General features: G+C 36.8%; 1 protein-coding gene across 1 annotated transcript in view; it reads right to left on the minus strand.

The window, feature by feature from the left end:
- Nucleotides 1–16017, minus strand: part of abca12 (ATP-binding cassette, sub-family A (ABC1), member 12) — a 44083-nt gene that overhangs the window by 6292 nt on the left and 21774 nt on the right. The window contains exons 31-45 of the mRNA XM_056237757.1: nt 15007–15154; nt 14590–14836; nt 13445–13534; nt 12614–12710; nt 11529–11656; nt 10484–10571; nt 9593–9698; nt 8334–8388; nt 5174–5351; nt 4814–4929; nt 3773–3932; nt 2709–2962; nt 2400–2604; nt 1732–1841; nt 1445–1595 (exon numbers count right to left, since the gene is read on the minus strand). Of these exons, the coding sequence (XP_056093732.1) occupies nt 1445–1595; nt 1732–1841; nt 2400–2604; nt 2709–2962; nt 3773–3932; nt 4814–4929; nt 5174–5351; nt 8334–8388; nt 9593–9698; nt 10484–10571; nt 11529–11656; nt 12614–12710; nt 13445–13534; nt 14590–14836; nt 15007–15154 (2133 nt within the window). The remainder of the gene's footprint in view (nt 1–1444; nt 1596–1731; nt 1842–2399; nt 2605–2708; nt 2963–3772; nt 3933–4813; nt 4930–5173; nt 5352–8333; nt 8389–9592; nt 9699–10483; nt 10572–11528; nt 11657–12613; nt 12711–13444; nt 13535–14589; nt 14837–15006; nt 15155–16017) is intronic.

Here is a 16017-nt window from a genome sequence, read left to right on the forward strand (position 1 = left end):
TGTCAAATGCAATACTAAGACAATACCAAACTGAAATCTATTCACGTTCTACCGAGAAGTCCAGCAGGGATTTCCAGGTGGGTCGATGATTGTTAGTGCTGGTCAAGTGAGTAGACCCGCATTGCAAAAGTTGTTTAATTAAAACTGGTGACGCTGGTCTCAATCACAACAGAAGCATCTCAATCACACTCTATGCTGGTGCTTTCAGAACTGCTGTTAAACCTCCATTTCCTGACATGTTTTTGCATGTGTGGAAAGATGTCACACTTGACGAAAGACACATCCAAAATCTTTCTTAGAGTGTTAAAATATGTCATTGAGTTGTGACATGAAATTAACAGACAGCTGTCTGCTATGCCTCATCTCTTCTCTCTCATTTCCAATCAGCAAACTTCCAATCAGTGGAATACATTTAGTTGCATATAAGCAGGGATGTCAAGAGTTCCAGCATTACAGAATCAAATGATGCCAGTCTCTCTTTATTTTTAAGGGGTGGTGATGGCGCAGTGGATAAGACACATGCCTTTGGCGTGAGAGACCCAGGTTCAAATCCACTGTGAGACACCAATGTGTCCCTGAGCAAGACACTTAACCCCTAGTTGCTCCAGAGGCGTGCGACCTCTGACATATATAGCAATTGTAAGTCGCTTTGGATAAAAGCGTCAGCTAAATGAATAAATGTAAATGTAAATTTTCAGCAATACAAACTATAGACTCAGTACTAACTCAGATGACGGCCTTTAAACTTGCGCATGTGTGACTTTCACTTTAAATTGAATTTGCTTCTATATAAAGTTCATAACCCGTTTAAACTTTGGGGTCAGTAAGATTTCTTTATGTTTTTAAAGAAGTCGCCATATGCTCACCATGGCTGCATTTATTTGATCAAAAATACAGTAAAACAATAATATTAATAATAAAATAGCTATTTTACATTTTTATAAAATGTCATTTATTACTGTAATGGCACAGCTGAATTTTCTTTAGTGTCACATGATCCTTCAGAAATCATTCTAATATACTGATTTGGTGCTCAAGACACATTTCCAATTATTATCAATGTTGAAAACAGAATTATTTTTGTGGAAACTGTGACCTTTTTTTTTTTCAGAATTCCTTGATGAATAGAAAGTTCAAAAGGACTGCATTTATTTGAAATAGAAATCTTTTGTAACATTGTAAATGCACTGATCACTTTTGATGTTTCCTTGTTGAAAAAAAGGGTATTATTTAAATCTTACAGACCCCCAATGTTTGAACTCTTGAATTTAGTATCGAGACGCTTGAAATTTTACTGGTATCGAATACTGGGATTTTATTAAATAAAATGACAACCATACACAGGTATCATTATAACCGAAAGCATGCACTGTTTGTAAGTCAGTTTAATAAGAAACTGGCCTTTGCCAGAACAAAATAGATGTTGATATAGCTGTGACCTTACCTGGCCAGTCTCCCTCTTGGAGATGCCCCTGATGCGGGCATAAAAATAGAGATGTTCTTCTCCAGTCAGGAGGTCATCCAGTGCGTCCACCTGGGGGCAGTAACCAATATTTATGCCCTCTCTCCTGCAGTCTATGATGTCAACCATCCTCCTGAGGACACAGGCCAGGGAGATTTATGGACATGCAATGAAACCCAACACAAATGCCTAGTAAAATGCTTTAGAAAAAGACGCTGAGCGACAGTAAAGGTACCAGATGTAGTTTTTAAAAGGAGAAAGAAAAGTACCCGTCAATGTCACGGATCTGAGCCGAGCCATCAGTAGGGCTAATGTCTCCTGTTAGCATCTTGAACGTAGTGGTCTTCCCTGCACCGTTGACTCCCAGCAATCCAAAGCACTAAGGAAGATATTAAGCTTCCGTTCAATCACAATGAATGTTTTGCTGTCAATGATTATTCTTAAAATCTGAATCATAAATCTTCTATGAATAACATTTAAACCATGGAAAATAATGAAGCAAAGCATATGCAAAGTGCCTTAAATATATAGCTGCATTTCCCCTCTGTGATCCATATTCTGGTTAAAACATTCTTGATTTGGTCATTTTGTTTAATACTTGCACGAAACTTTATCCAACTCACTGAAACATTTTTTTTTAAAAGTTTGAAGCATAAAAACAATCAGAACAAGCATTTTGATCTTTGATCTGAATTTACCCAATTTACTTTCATAGTACACATTCTTAACCTCCAGGTATTATAAATCATAAAGTGGAACACCCACTTTTCACAATCCAATTCATTCACAATGCACAAAATGAATGATCAATTCTTGCTGATAATCGGAAATACATCTCATTACGAAAGCAAAATGTATTGCAAATTTATGTTGACTTCAATATTCTTGTGCAAGTAAACGCTCTCATAATTAATTTTACTATGCAAATGGCACAGACCTCGCCAGCTGGGATGCCAACAGACAGCCTCTTCACCGCCTGTACCCTCTTCCTCAGGTTTTGGTACACCTTAGACAGCTCATTAACCTGCAGAATATCTGCACTTGCATCCCCACGGTTCACACGCAAGCGTTCAGCCACCACGTCTTCATCTTCATTGGGGCTATAGCTCTGAACAACGTTCCTCTTACACCAAAATAAACGTCTGTGAAGAAAACACAAATGCACAAAAATGAGACAGCTTTAGGGTAAAAGGTTTTAATAACCAGTAACCACTTTAAATCTATAGTGCCCGAGCCTCAGGTATACCTGACTTTGCGAAGGAGTGTCTTGTTAAGTAGCAGGCGGAGCGTGAAGCAGATGAAACCCTGCAGGAACATGGAGATGTACATCCAGCCCAGAGTGTCCATGCTGAAGGGGTTCTTGTAGGCATCCACCCCAAAAGAGCTCAAGATTTGCACCTGCATGTCAACCCTTGTCAACTCCATCAACCCATTGCCAAAGCTGAACTGAGGGAAGACTAGGAAGATGTTGCTCATGGTACGGTACACATTCTGGATGCTCTGAAATGGACAGGGAGAGCAAGTTAGAGAAGGAAGGACAATGTGCAAAGCTACTTATGTTGATCCATTTTTTTGGTTGGTGGAAATTTATTTGAATATTCTCTGTTCTATTACATACACTACAGTTAAAAAAATTTGGGGTCGGTAAGATATTTTAAAGAGATTTATACTTTTATTCAGCTAGGATGGATTAAACTGATCAAAAGTGACAATAAAGACAATTAAAGACAATTATAATGTTACAAAAGATTTAAATTTTAAACAAATGCTGTTCTTTTGAACTTTCTATGAATCAAAAAAAATTATCACCGTTTCCAAAAAGAATATTAATAATAAGAAGAAATGTTTCTTGAGCACCAAATCAGCATATTAGAATGATTTCTGAAGGATCATGTGACACTGAAGACTGAAGTGATGCTGAAAATTCAGCTTTGCCATCACAGGAATAAATTACATTTTAAAATATATTCAAATAGAAATATAGTTATTTTAAGTTGTAATAATATTTCACACAAAAAATGCCTTGGTGATCATAAGAGACTTCTTTCAAAAACATTAAAAATAATATCTTATCGACCACAAACTTTTGAATGTTAGTATATATCCCTACTTACTAAAGAATAAAATATGGATAATAGGTAATGAGAATTCGAGGGCAATAAATGTGCTTAATTGTCATGAAAAAAATATCACAAAGCAAAAATTCTAAATGGTCTTAAAATTGGTTTCAGTGTCGTAATATAATTTGATTTCTTTTGTAAAAAAATTTTTTAATTTGGGGGTGAAACATCCCTCTGACTTTTCTCTCACCAGGTCATTCTGGTTAAGCTGACCCAGGAAGTAGATAACGGATGTGGCGATGATGGTGTTGATACTGATGAAGAGATTGATGCAAACATAACCAATGAAGGCCATTTCCGTATCCTTGAATATCGAAGACAGAAGGTACATCCAAGGGAAGGTGGAGAAACTGAAAATAAACAATGAAATCAATGTGGTAAGTGACAAGCTTGTCTGAACAGAAGAATTACAACATGGAGGAAGACAAAAGAACTATAGTAAGACTTCTGCTTTGAGTTTAGCAAAGAGAGAGAGAATATATTCCACAGTTGAGCTAAGAAGCCAGAAGATAAATGAGTTCATCTATTTCCTTTTTGTGAAGCATTCTCTCTCCTCTTCAGCTCCACAGAATGATCTGTTTTTTTATTCATTACTCTCGGTGATTGGGGTGGTGGGGTCAAGGAAGAGGATGTGTTTAAACTGAGAGGGTACCGTGTGTGTGTGTGTGTGTGTGTGTTGCGAGTTGGCCGGCCTGTCTGCGTGTATTGTTAGTGGTGGAAAGTCCACACCGCTCAGCTAAACAAAAGCAATTAAGCAGGTTGAAGGGAAAGTGGTCGGATCGCTGTGATGTGTGGTTATTTATGGGCCGAGAGCCGGTGAGCTCACAGGTGGATGAATGCGGGCCAGACTGCTGACTTCACACAATGAACGGCCTCCCAAGCAGCCTGGAGCTCTGAAGCCTAAAGACTGACTGTGAGTGGTCTCACTGCTCTCCACAATGCAATTAACTGGGTGACGAAGTGTGTGAAATCACTTCTTCAGAGCCCAGGCCTTGCAGGAAAGCTTCAAGCAGCTCTCCTCTTTCTAGCAGAGAGCCTGTGTTTACCTGAAAGACGGTGCATTAACTAAAACTTCCCCTTTGCCAATGCTGCGACATGTAGCATTTGATGAATAATACATTCATGAAGCTCCACTGCCTTGAGGACCTGTCAGCGCTGAGACATTCTAATGAGACGTCCGTCTTGTGACAGGAAAGTCTCTGGTGGTAAAGGTACTTTAATGTATGCTGACCCAAATAGCACCAGCAGAAGTGTGACCGCGCCAAGGTTCTGTCTGTCTGTGAAGGCTGGGAGCTGGAACGCTGCTATCATCGCCACCGAGAGGACAACAGGAACCATGTAAAGAGCCTGCAATGCAACAGAAAAGACAAACACGTAAACACAAACAGTCTTCTGTAATATATATATATATTTATATTATATTATATAATCTGAGCAATTAAAATTGCCACAGGCACAAATGGTTGTTGTTACTGCATGCAGTTGATGTATTCTGGGTTGTAATCTTTCTTGCATAGTTTGGGTTTTTGGATATTTAAGATCAATGCAACGGATCTAAAAGGCTGAAATCTATCAACTAATGATGAAGTACCATATCATAGAAGAAGTTGATGATCCAGTAAAAAGGTTCGCTGATGCCAGAGATCTGTTGGAGTCTCTTGGAGCCTGTGTGATGTTCCTGAACCTCATAGATGGCAAAGCTGGCAGTCATGATAGAGTAGCCAGTGAGGACACAGATAGCAACCAAGATGCTGACCAAACCGCCCACCCTTGAGGAATACAAAAAGAAAGATTTCAATACTAAGGATCAGTAAGTGAAAACAGTAATATTGTGAAACATTTTAAAAATAACTCTTTTCTGTTCTCTCTCTCTCTCTCTCTCTCTCTCTCTGTATATATATATATATATATATATATATATATATATAAGAATTGTTTCTGAGCACCAAATCAGCATATTAGAATGATTTCTGAAGGATCATGTGACACTGAAGACTGGAGTAATAGATCCTGAAAATTCAGCTTTGCCATCATAGGAATAAATGACATTTTTAAATATACATTAAATTGATAAATTACTAAATATATATACAGTATATACAATATATATATATATATATATATATATATATATATATATATATATATATATATATATATATATATATATATATTTAGTAATTTATTATTTTAATGTATATTTAAAAATGTAATTTATTCCTATGATGGCAAAGCTGAATTTTCAGCATCATTACTCCAGTCTTCAGTGTCACATGATCCTTCAGAAATCATTCTAATATGCTGATTTGGTGCTCAGAAAAAAATCTAAATATTATTGATGTTAAAAACAATTGCTAATTAATATATTTTTGTGGAAACTCTTTAAAAAAAAAAAATTCTGACCCCCAACCTTTAGTAGCACATATTTATTACATGCACACATTAAGTTTATAATAAGACCAGAAACATGTATTAATAAAGTAAATAGGTCCATAGCTGTACATTTAATAGACACACCTGCAAAAAAAGCTGTTATTCTGCGGCAGCGGTGCAGTGAGAGCATGTCCTGCTGTCTTACCCTTACAATACAAACTGCACTTCATATTTCCAACAGTGTCACACATGAGCTTAACACTGTTCTTCAGTCAAGCCTGATGCATTTACAACGGCACCAGACACAGTGAGGAGAAAACATAAAAGCCACGAGAATTAAGATCTCTCTATCGGTGAGAATTGTGTAAGACAGAGTCAGAGACGATCAAGAGTTCAGTCTCAGCAGGACACTTCTTTTTCTAGCAGTCACCAGCTGAGCTCTTGCCTTTAATGCTGCTCCTTTGCGTCCCATTTCTGCTCCCAAGTACTCCAAAAAAATATAGCAAGAATGGAGGACAAATAAGAACCAGGGAAAGACAGAAGACCCATACCACAGAGTGTTGAGCCTGAATGCAGAAGTGGGGATCATTTTACATTCAGATAAGAAAGGGCTCGGTTTGTTGATGATCACTGAAGTCAAGGGATAAGAAATGACTTATAAAGTACTTGTCTACAGCTTCAGACTTTCCTAGTTCCAATTTTGGAACTTTGTATTGCAGCTTTTCTTACTGCCTCCTAAGAGTGCCTCGATCGTATTGAAGATATTTTCATTACTTTGAATTCAACGTGGCTGCCTGACGCCAATGAAGACTGTTGGACATGGCCTATTTTAGCTATAATTCCTAAATAAGTCATTTTGATTACATTTGGTGTCACTCACATACAACTTTTTCAGATAGTTGTTGAAACTATACAAATGATAAACCTCATGTTAAAGTGGTGCTAATCTATGATTAAGACACTTAATATCGATTTGGTCCTAACTAAGATGACAACAATATTATTATACCTATACCTATTTCATTAGGTATGAGACAAGGTTAGCAATCACTCATTACAATATGTTACTGAAACATAATCTTCGTTTTTGAAGTATATACAACAGACTGCTGCAAGAATGGCAAAATTTTGTAGGCCAACCTAGAAGTTAGAATCACCCTGGTTCCCTCTACATAAAGCCAATAGAGCTTTTCCATTGATTATTTCAGAAAATAAGCTCTGTGACCATCAAAAGTTTGACTTCAATGTCACCACCTCTAAGTTTCAAACCAATATTTTAAGCTTTCTTTAAATCTGCAAGTTGGAAACTTTGAGTTAGAATGGTAAGAGCGCGAGTATTAATACAACAAGGCTTTAAAAACGGACTATAGTTAGTAGATGAGTTTTCCTGCACGGCGTGATGATGTTTAATGTCCCAGACAACCATTGTGGTCCCATTTAACCAGTAAAAGCTTAAATAATTACAAGTAGGGTATTACTGATGTATGTCATAGAAAAAAAGCTTGTGTAAACCACAGACCTTATTTCAGTCATATAACTAAAACCTCATTCAAAAACCCATTGACTGCAGGATGATGGAACCAAAAGTTCAAAAATGATAAATCATTTCTGTGCTTTAGGACTCACGCCTGCAGCACTCTATTTGTAGTTGAAACAGCTGCCTGAGGCTGTTACCAATATGGCCACCAAGTGCTTTGACTTGCCTTAAAATGGGACTTTGCTTTTGATATAAGTATCTGGAAAATGAATGCGTTCTTTTCTGCTCTTTTCAGCTACTCACAGAATCATTTTTTATTTTGAGTAGCCAACCTATTCTTCTTCATTTGACTTGCTTTCTCTGCATGTTTTCTCCTCAGCCTAAGCCTAAGTAGCAGGCGTCAAGCTAGACTCATCCCAGCTGTGAGACTGAAACAATTGCGTTCATTTTACAGAGCGTGTCTTTTAAATTTAGGCACGGTTGAAATCGCCCACAGTGTTGAAAATACAAGCATGTTTGGGTGGCGACGTTGAATCAATTAACCTCTGAACCACCTTCAGAGTAAACACACATTATATTGGGCTAGTAATCAATAAGCCAAGCTCAGGGAAAAAAATCAAAGAGGAGTAAATACAGGAGTCAAATTACATTAGTTCAAGTGCTCCACTAGAATGAAAATGTCAGAGCAATGTTTGCATATCTTATCTAAAGCCCATCATTTGGCTGATTGCTTTCTTTTCCCCACCACTGGGTCTGTGATTTGGTACCGGCCCAACTAATACGCTCAGTCTGTATTTGGTCCCACAGAGTACTTTATCAGCTTTAGCTGCCAGACAGAAGGACGGGCGTGTGTGAGTGTGTGTGTGTGTGTGCGTGCATGCGTGTGTGTGCGTGCTCTTACATTACATCCTCGTCTTGCACTTGGCCAGGGTAGGGGTGGCTGGATATGGAGATAGCTGTAAAGAGAGATTTTAGCACATGAGAAAATACACACTTGCTCGGGCCAACACGTGATCGGTAATCTGCTCCTCCCATGAACCTTTGCTGAATTTATGCTCTGTTTTGCCCTGAATGAGTTCACTGGCTACATTTGAATGAATGCATCCCCCCTTTCCATTATTGACTGCTAGGATTGCATTAATCTTGCCTGGAGGCGGACAGTGAATCTCAGCCAGTGGGCCAGTCTGGCAGTGTTGAAATAAGACCAGCTCTATTCCTTCATTTCAGTTCTCAGCACCTCTAATTAGCATTCAGACCACTCTGCCTTCTAGTGGGAGATAGAATAGACACACTGCCCCCTGTCTAAGGGTAGTGGTATTGCAATTGTTATTGTCACTATTGTCTCTGAAGGCAAGGATGATATTTCAGCATATTGCAAAAAAGCTATTTTTTTTCAGTAATCATAAATATATATATATTTAAAAAAAAGAACTTGGTAAAGTTCTTTGCAGTCAGTCAGAAGGTGTCCTCCTGTCTAAGTGGGCAGTTCTTGCTCAAAATAAGGTGCTAAGTGAATTAGACCTTATGCTGCAAGTCAAAATTCTATACGCAAAAATTAAGCGCACAATAATGAAAATTTGGGATGCATTACACATTTTATCTGTTATACAACTTAAAATTATTAGATATATATACATTACTGTTTAAAAGTTTGGGGTGGTTAAAATTATTAATGCTTTTGAAAGAAGTCTCTTATGCTCATCAAGGCTGAATTTATTTGATCAAAAATATAGTACAAATATTAATATTGTGGAATATTATTACAAATTTTTGTATTAAATATATATATATACAGTATTTTAAATGCAATTTATTCCTGTGACTTTTCCCAGCATCCATTACTCCAGCCTTTAGTGGCACATGCCACATGATCCTTCAGAAATCCTTTTAATTTGCTGTTCAAAAGCTTAATTTTTTAGGGAATAAAGTGATAAAACATTTTCAGAATTTAAAATGTACAAATAATTTTATAAATGTCTTTACAGTTCCTTTTTAGCCATTGAATGCATCCTTGCTGAATACAAATTTTTCTTAAAAAAAAAAAAAAATTCTTACTGACTCCAAACTTTTGAACAACAGTGTATGTGAAATTTTATAGATTCTAAGAGAAACCTAGAATCTACAAAATCTTACACAATTAGAGAGAGAGGTTTAACTAACTATATTGTTGTCGTTTCTCAGGTGGCAGACTGGATCTCAGGATGAAGTTGTTGAGGCTGTTGAGGTAGGCAGGCATGGTGTGGTGACCTTCTGGATTATACCAAATCTGTGTGAACACAAATATTAATACAATGCACCACAATTCCTCTCTAATCAAATAAAGGCTAAGGTAAATAAGGTTCTGTTCCGAAACTTAATGAGCTGCATTGACTGCTGCCTTTTAAGGCTTTATCAGGAAAACTAACAACCTAATATCCAAACATGTGTAAAAACACAGTACCAGATATTAGAATGATTTCTGAAGGATCATGTGACACTGAAGACTGGAGTAATGATGCTGAAAATTCGGCTTGGCCATCGCAGGAATAAATTACATTTTAATATATATACAAATAGAAAACAGTGATTTTTACTGTATTTTTGATTAAATAAATGCAGCCTTGGTGTGCATTAGAGACTTCTTTTAAAACATTACAAAATTACAATGTTTCCAAACTTTTGACAGGCACTGTACATTGCTCATACAAATATTGGGTGAAAAAGACCATTTGTAATTAGACTCAACTACTGTATTTTGGTACTGAAATAACTTTTCTCTTGCTTCATTTGTCATCTTGAAAGTATTTTTTTCACTGAACACTGGGATGCATGCAATATTGCCTTAAAATTATGCCAAAAAGGTATCTTAGAAGGCAACATAATGATGCTGCCTACCTTTTGGAACAGCTTTCACAACAGGAGGGTGATTATGATGCATTAAAATGCTGCCTACGTGGCAGCTTACTTGGTTTTGGAACAGAGCCTGTTAGCGTCCACATAAACTGCTACATTGGGACAATGAGCCACTTTGCCATTGGGGCAATGTACTGTAATATCACTCATCCAAATTACCTTACTAAGCGTTCTGTTATCTGGCACATCTAACATGTCCAACTTAAGATCAATGGGAAGAGGCTTTCCAAAGTCCCAGCCTCCATATCTGAAACAAAGCACAAAACAACTTACATTAGAACGTGTAACTCCTGGCTGGTATAACATCCTGTTCACATGTTGTACATATTTATTACATCTTCTGAATAGCTACTTTATAGCTGAATTCGTTTAATATTTGATGAACTTTACACAGTTATTGAAGTGAACTGACCCAACTCTGAACTGGCTTTACAGCAGAATTAGAATTTGTCTCATATTTATTGAAGTTTGCATCATTGATTCTGTTATTTACAGTGAAGCTGCTTTGAAACAATCTCTACTGTATAAAGCGCTATAAATGTGACTTGACAGTTACTGGGTGCAATGCGCTTGCTGGTAATTTTGACCCTATTTATGCATTTGTGTAGGTTTTTTGGTTAATGCATTCTAGGGTTAAAGGAATCTCTTTTAGTAACTTTAATTGGACTCACAGCCTGTGAATTTATATGTTCTTTCCCACATTCTTTATATATTAAAGCTCAATTTATTTAACAATAACTTTAGTGTTTTGAGACTCTAAAGACTTTTTCCTCATGATATACTCCTAATTAATAGTTGTTGAATTCTCATCCAATTTCTTGATAGAGCAGTGATTTACCTTTTTTATTGCTATTTTCGCCACCACACAGCAGGGCTGTGTGTTTTATTAAATTTTTTTGGAAGAGCAATGTATGAATAATAAATGCATGCCTTACTATTTTAGGTGTAATAAAGTATTTTCATGCCAGCAGCACGCTCAAGAGCTGTGTGCTATTTGACTAGGATGGAAAATGTCAGCTGGTCGGAAATGCCATGGTAAAGATGGGATAAACCGAAGTGCTTCCTCTTTAATTATTAATCAGCCTACCAGCGGTTCATAAATTCCTTAATATTCCACCTCACCATATTCTGAACTTGTGACATTAAGGAATTATCTTTTGAAATTAGTTTAATGCTGTGAAGTGACGTGTGTAATCAAATTCACCTGTTTCTGACGAAGTCATTCGCAGTGGCCAACAGGTAGTCCTCTACGTTGATGCCCGTCAGGTTGTAGACAATCTGGGATGATGGATTTCTTCTGTGAGGTGGTTGGTAACCTGATGCAGGACACGACTGAAAGTGACAGAAAAGTAAGTGATATTTTGAGCAGATGCCGCGATACAGGATTGGGGAAAAATCTGAATATAACAACTTGCTCCCTGTCAAATTGTGAGTAGAATTATCCACGCCCCACAGGAAGCTGATTTGAAAATAACATGAAGAGGCATTTACTAAATTGAAAGTAAATTATAACAAAATTACAAAAATCAACAGGCACACAGCAGAAAATTGCATTATCCCAACTCAAGTTTGGTGACAAAATGTATTAATTACATCATTAAGTTGACTAATTATACCTATTTACTCACTGATATGTAATAGTTTTTCTTCCGTTGATATATTTCCCTGAAATAAGTTAAATTCTCCTAAATAAATTAAACTAAATTGAATACTGCGGAAAAACAGGCAAAAAACTATTTTAATTTCCATACAGAACCACACTGTTTTCATTTCATTTTTTTCAAAAAATAAAAACTGATATACATTCTGATAATATAGAGTCTTCTGAGAAATTAAGTGTTCTACGACAGTCCATAAATGAAAGTCCATATTTTAAAAAACTATAACTCATTTTATAGGTGGCATTTCAAAACATTAATTAATATTATATAATGTCTATGTAAATGTGTTTTGTGAATGATAACACGTTTATGTGTAATTTGAACTGAAATCATTTTTTAAAAGTATTATTTCAATTATTAAACATTCTATTTTTCTTATTCCTTACATTTGAATGTTGATTTTGCATTATACTTGCTGCCTCGATTCATAGTCAAAGGAACTGATTTTAAAAGGCATCCTCAAATTAACTGTGAAGGGCACGCAACCCTGCTGTGATCAACAATCACCTTCACGCTATCAAAACACTAATGATCTTTTTATCAATATTTAAACAGTGAAAGATGCACATCATTGAGGATAAGTGATAATGTTGTTTGTGTTATGATGGTTATGCTCTGTTTGACCCACCTGCACTTGGTTGCTACACTTGCAGGTGGTAAATGCAGCAGAGCTGTTGCCTCCGGAGATCCAGGTCTGAGTTCCTGCAGGTCTCTTTTTGCAAACCCTGTAAAAAAAGAAAGAAAAATGTTTTCTTGTAGTAAAAAGAAGAAGCAAACAATAGTCTACATGCAAGAACCACTTCAAACTGTGTAATGATTATTTTGAAGGTATCAGTGATAAAGTCTATTAGGGAAATCAATCCTACAAACAGGAAATGCATGAGAAATGCAAATGATCCCTGGGTGAATCTCACAAAAACGTGCAAGTGAGGTTCTTCTCTGAGATTTACGCCCCTATACAGAAGCATTATTATAAGCTCTTACAGAAGAATTACAAAAGGCAGAGCTTTCAGATGTGTGGGTGAAAGAGAGAAATGGAAAAACAGAGAACAAGAAAGCAAGAGAGTGGTATGAGCGAGTTACAGAGAGAGTAAAAAGAGTAAGATGAGAAGAGATGGGAAAATAGCGTGATAAAAAACAGTGATAGAAAACTAAAAGTGGCACATTAGTGTGATGAAATTGACCAGGAACGCGAACAGACCCGCTGATACAAGCAGGCAGAGTATCAGAGTCCCAGGGCTCAGATAAGTAGATGGCGACCAGAGCTTAAGAACAGACCTGCGAAGATCAGAGAGGCTAAAATCATAGCCGGCAAAAATGAAAGCCATTTGCAGTGGCCAGGTGAGCTGATGCTGTGATATGTAATCACTCATGGCTTATAGCAGCATGCAGTCTGATTACTGAGCTCACAGTTCTAAACCACACCGCAGATCACCAAGACATATGGATGATTACTTACGAATCTGTGGGGTCTCTCATGCAGACGTGGTCAATGCCTGGATAGGACATCATGGTATCTACAAGACTGCTGGTGGTGGCATTGTGATTCCTGTGGAGATAATGTGCAATGGCACTGTTTAAGGATGAGCAAAATATGTAATATTTACACTATATATATTATATTACTTTGGAGGCAATAGAAAAATAACCAACATTGGGAATAACGCAATAATGTGCTTTTATTTGCCCATTTACGTTGCGTCAGCTAAAGTGGCAATTGGCTAGTTGTGCGCCAGTGAGTGACCCGTAAGTATGAGAGGTATTTTAAAAGCATCTCTGTCATAACCTTCATTAAATGTCACCAGAGTGAGGAAGTTCAAATAATTTCAGTGAATCAGTTATTTTGAATCAGTCAATGAATGATTCGTAAGCATAATTACTCAAAAATGTTCATACAAGTTTTGGTGAGGCATTTTACATGCTTTGAAAGGTTGTAGTAAAATATATATCGAGGTAAATGCTGTTGATTATTATGTATTTTCTATAAATAAAAATGATTATATGTATTTATACTTCGTGTTTTTCCCCCACAAAATGAACACAGCGGGGGGAAGCCTTGCTAAAAAAAAGGATGCTACATTTACATTTCTAAAAATCACCCTTCTAGGCTTCTAGAGTTAAATAAATAAATAAAGGATAGCCAGTCATAATCATAAAATATATTTTGTATATTTTCAATAATGACCAGATGACAGTACATTATCCCATACTGTTATATATATATATATATATACAGTAGCTATTACCCAGTCATTAACAACATTATCATTTTCTGTTATCATCATCACCATTATCTTTGAGTAGATTAGCAAAGTCTAAACTTGAATAAATAAATTTGAATAGAGTTCATGTAGCTCAAAAAACAGAGCATGGCTCTGATAATAGTAATGGTTTCAATACCCGGAGGATACAGAAATGTACACTTTGAATGCAATGTAAGTTGCCGTGGACAAAAGTGTTGGCAAATGGCATAAATGTAAATGAATAGATTATTAATCTTAAAAACAAGTTAATTATCTAAAGTTCAGCAGTACCCATATTATCAAACGGAAATCAGAGCTACTTTTGAATCACAAGCAAGTTACACAACAGAGCGAGTCTAACCTAAAGAAGGCATACTGGTCATCAACGTGGTACAGAGCAGGAGAGAGGACGATCTTAGGGAAGTGCTGAAGATCACTCTTGATGGAGCCCAGGCCCATGGCAGCAATTACAAAGAATACGGGCAGCAACACCTGGGAGAACAGCCCCTTCCAGTCCCTCCTGGAGTGATGCACGCGTTTCAGCAACATGGCCATCACCCGCTGTGCAGTCAAAGCAAGCCCACTCACAGTCGAGGACCCAGTGAGGCCTTTAAAAGAGAAGAAGAGAGTATCCTACATGAGACAGAGCCAATCATCTCAACCGCTTCAATCTAGGTAAATTCTGAAGATGAGCTTTCAAAGTTCAAAGCATTCAAGGGGTAACTGGGAAAGTACAGTCACTAATGCTGCAAGAAACTAATAGTCCTAAAAGACTTACTGGCTTTCTCTCCAAGGTACATGCTGTCGATGTCGTCAGGAATGCTGTCTCTTGAAGCAGAGATGTCATTCACTATTACAGACTCTGACACAGAGAAGGTGTCACTTTCTCTAGGCTCCATGTCATCTCGAGTCAACTGCAGGAACACCTGAGAGAAAACACAATCTTTTTGAGTGCACCTGGACAGGGTGGATCATGGTTCCTCGTGGTTTTGTAAGGTTAACATTAAAGTTAACTTTCCCCCCATTTTTTCTTGATGTGTTTCACGATCCTCACTCTCTCAGAAAAAATCGTAAGTATTTGTACACTGTAAAAAAAAGATTTCTCAAAGTTGTAACTAAAAGATGATTGGAGTATGTTTTTGAAGAATATACTATTTTAGTCTTTCTTCTTCAGAATTTCAGACAAAATGCAATGTGTTACTTGCTGTTTGTCATTTTTTTGTGAAATGTACTAGCAATTTCTGAGTGAGAATTGTAAATCCTACACCAATTTATTTTCAGTGTAGAAATTGTGTGGGAATTTGTGATTTGTGAATAATGAAAACAGCATGCAAATTCATCTTTTGAAAAAGTATGAGACAATATTAAAAACATCTTTATTTTTGTTCTGAAGATGACGGGAAGTGAAAAACTTAATAAAATAGCAATTTAAAGGGGTACTGTCACCATTTACTCACCCTAAAGTTGTTCTAATCCTGTTCTGAACACAAAAGAATATGTTTTGCAGAATGTTGGTAAGCAAACAGTTGCTGGACCCCATTGACTTCCATAGTATGAAAAAAAAATACTTTGGAAGTCAATGGGGGCCAGCAACTGTTTGGTTACCAATATTCTTCAAAATATATTATTTTGTGTTCAAAGAAACTCATACAGGTTTAGAACAACTAACTAATGGTGAGTAAATAATGACAGAATTTGTATTTTTGGGTGAACTATCCCTTTAAAATGCTTGGAAACCCCGGCTGGAAGCTGTTACCCTCATATTGGGAAACCATATCCCATTGGGTGG

Source organism: Rhinichthys klamathensis, unplaced genomic scaffold, assembly GCF_029890125.1.
Source record: "Rhinichthys klamathensis goyatoka isolate OS25496 unplaced genomic scaffold, OSU_Roscu_1.1 h1tg000497l_1, whole genome shotgun sequence".
NCBI lineage: Eukaryota > Metazoa > Chordata > Actinopteri > Cypriniformes > Leuciscidae > Rhinichthys > Rhinichthys klamathensis.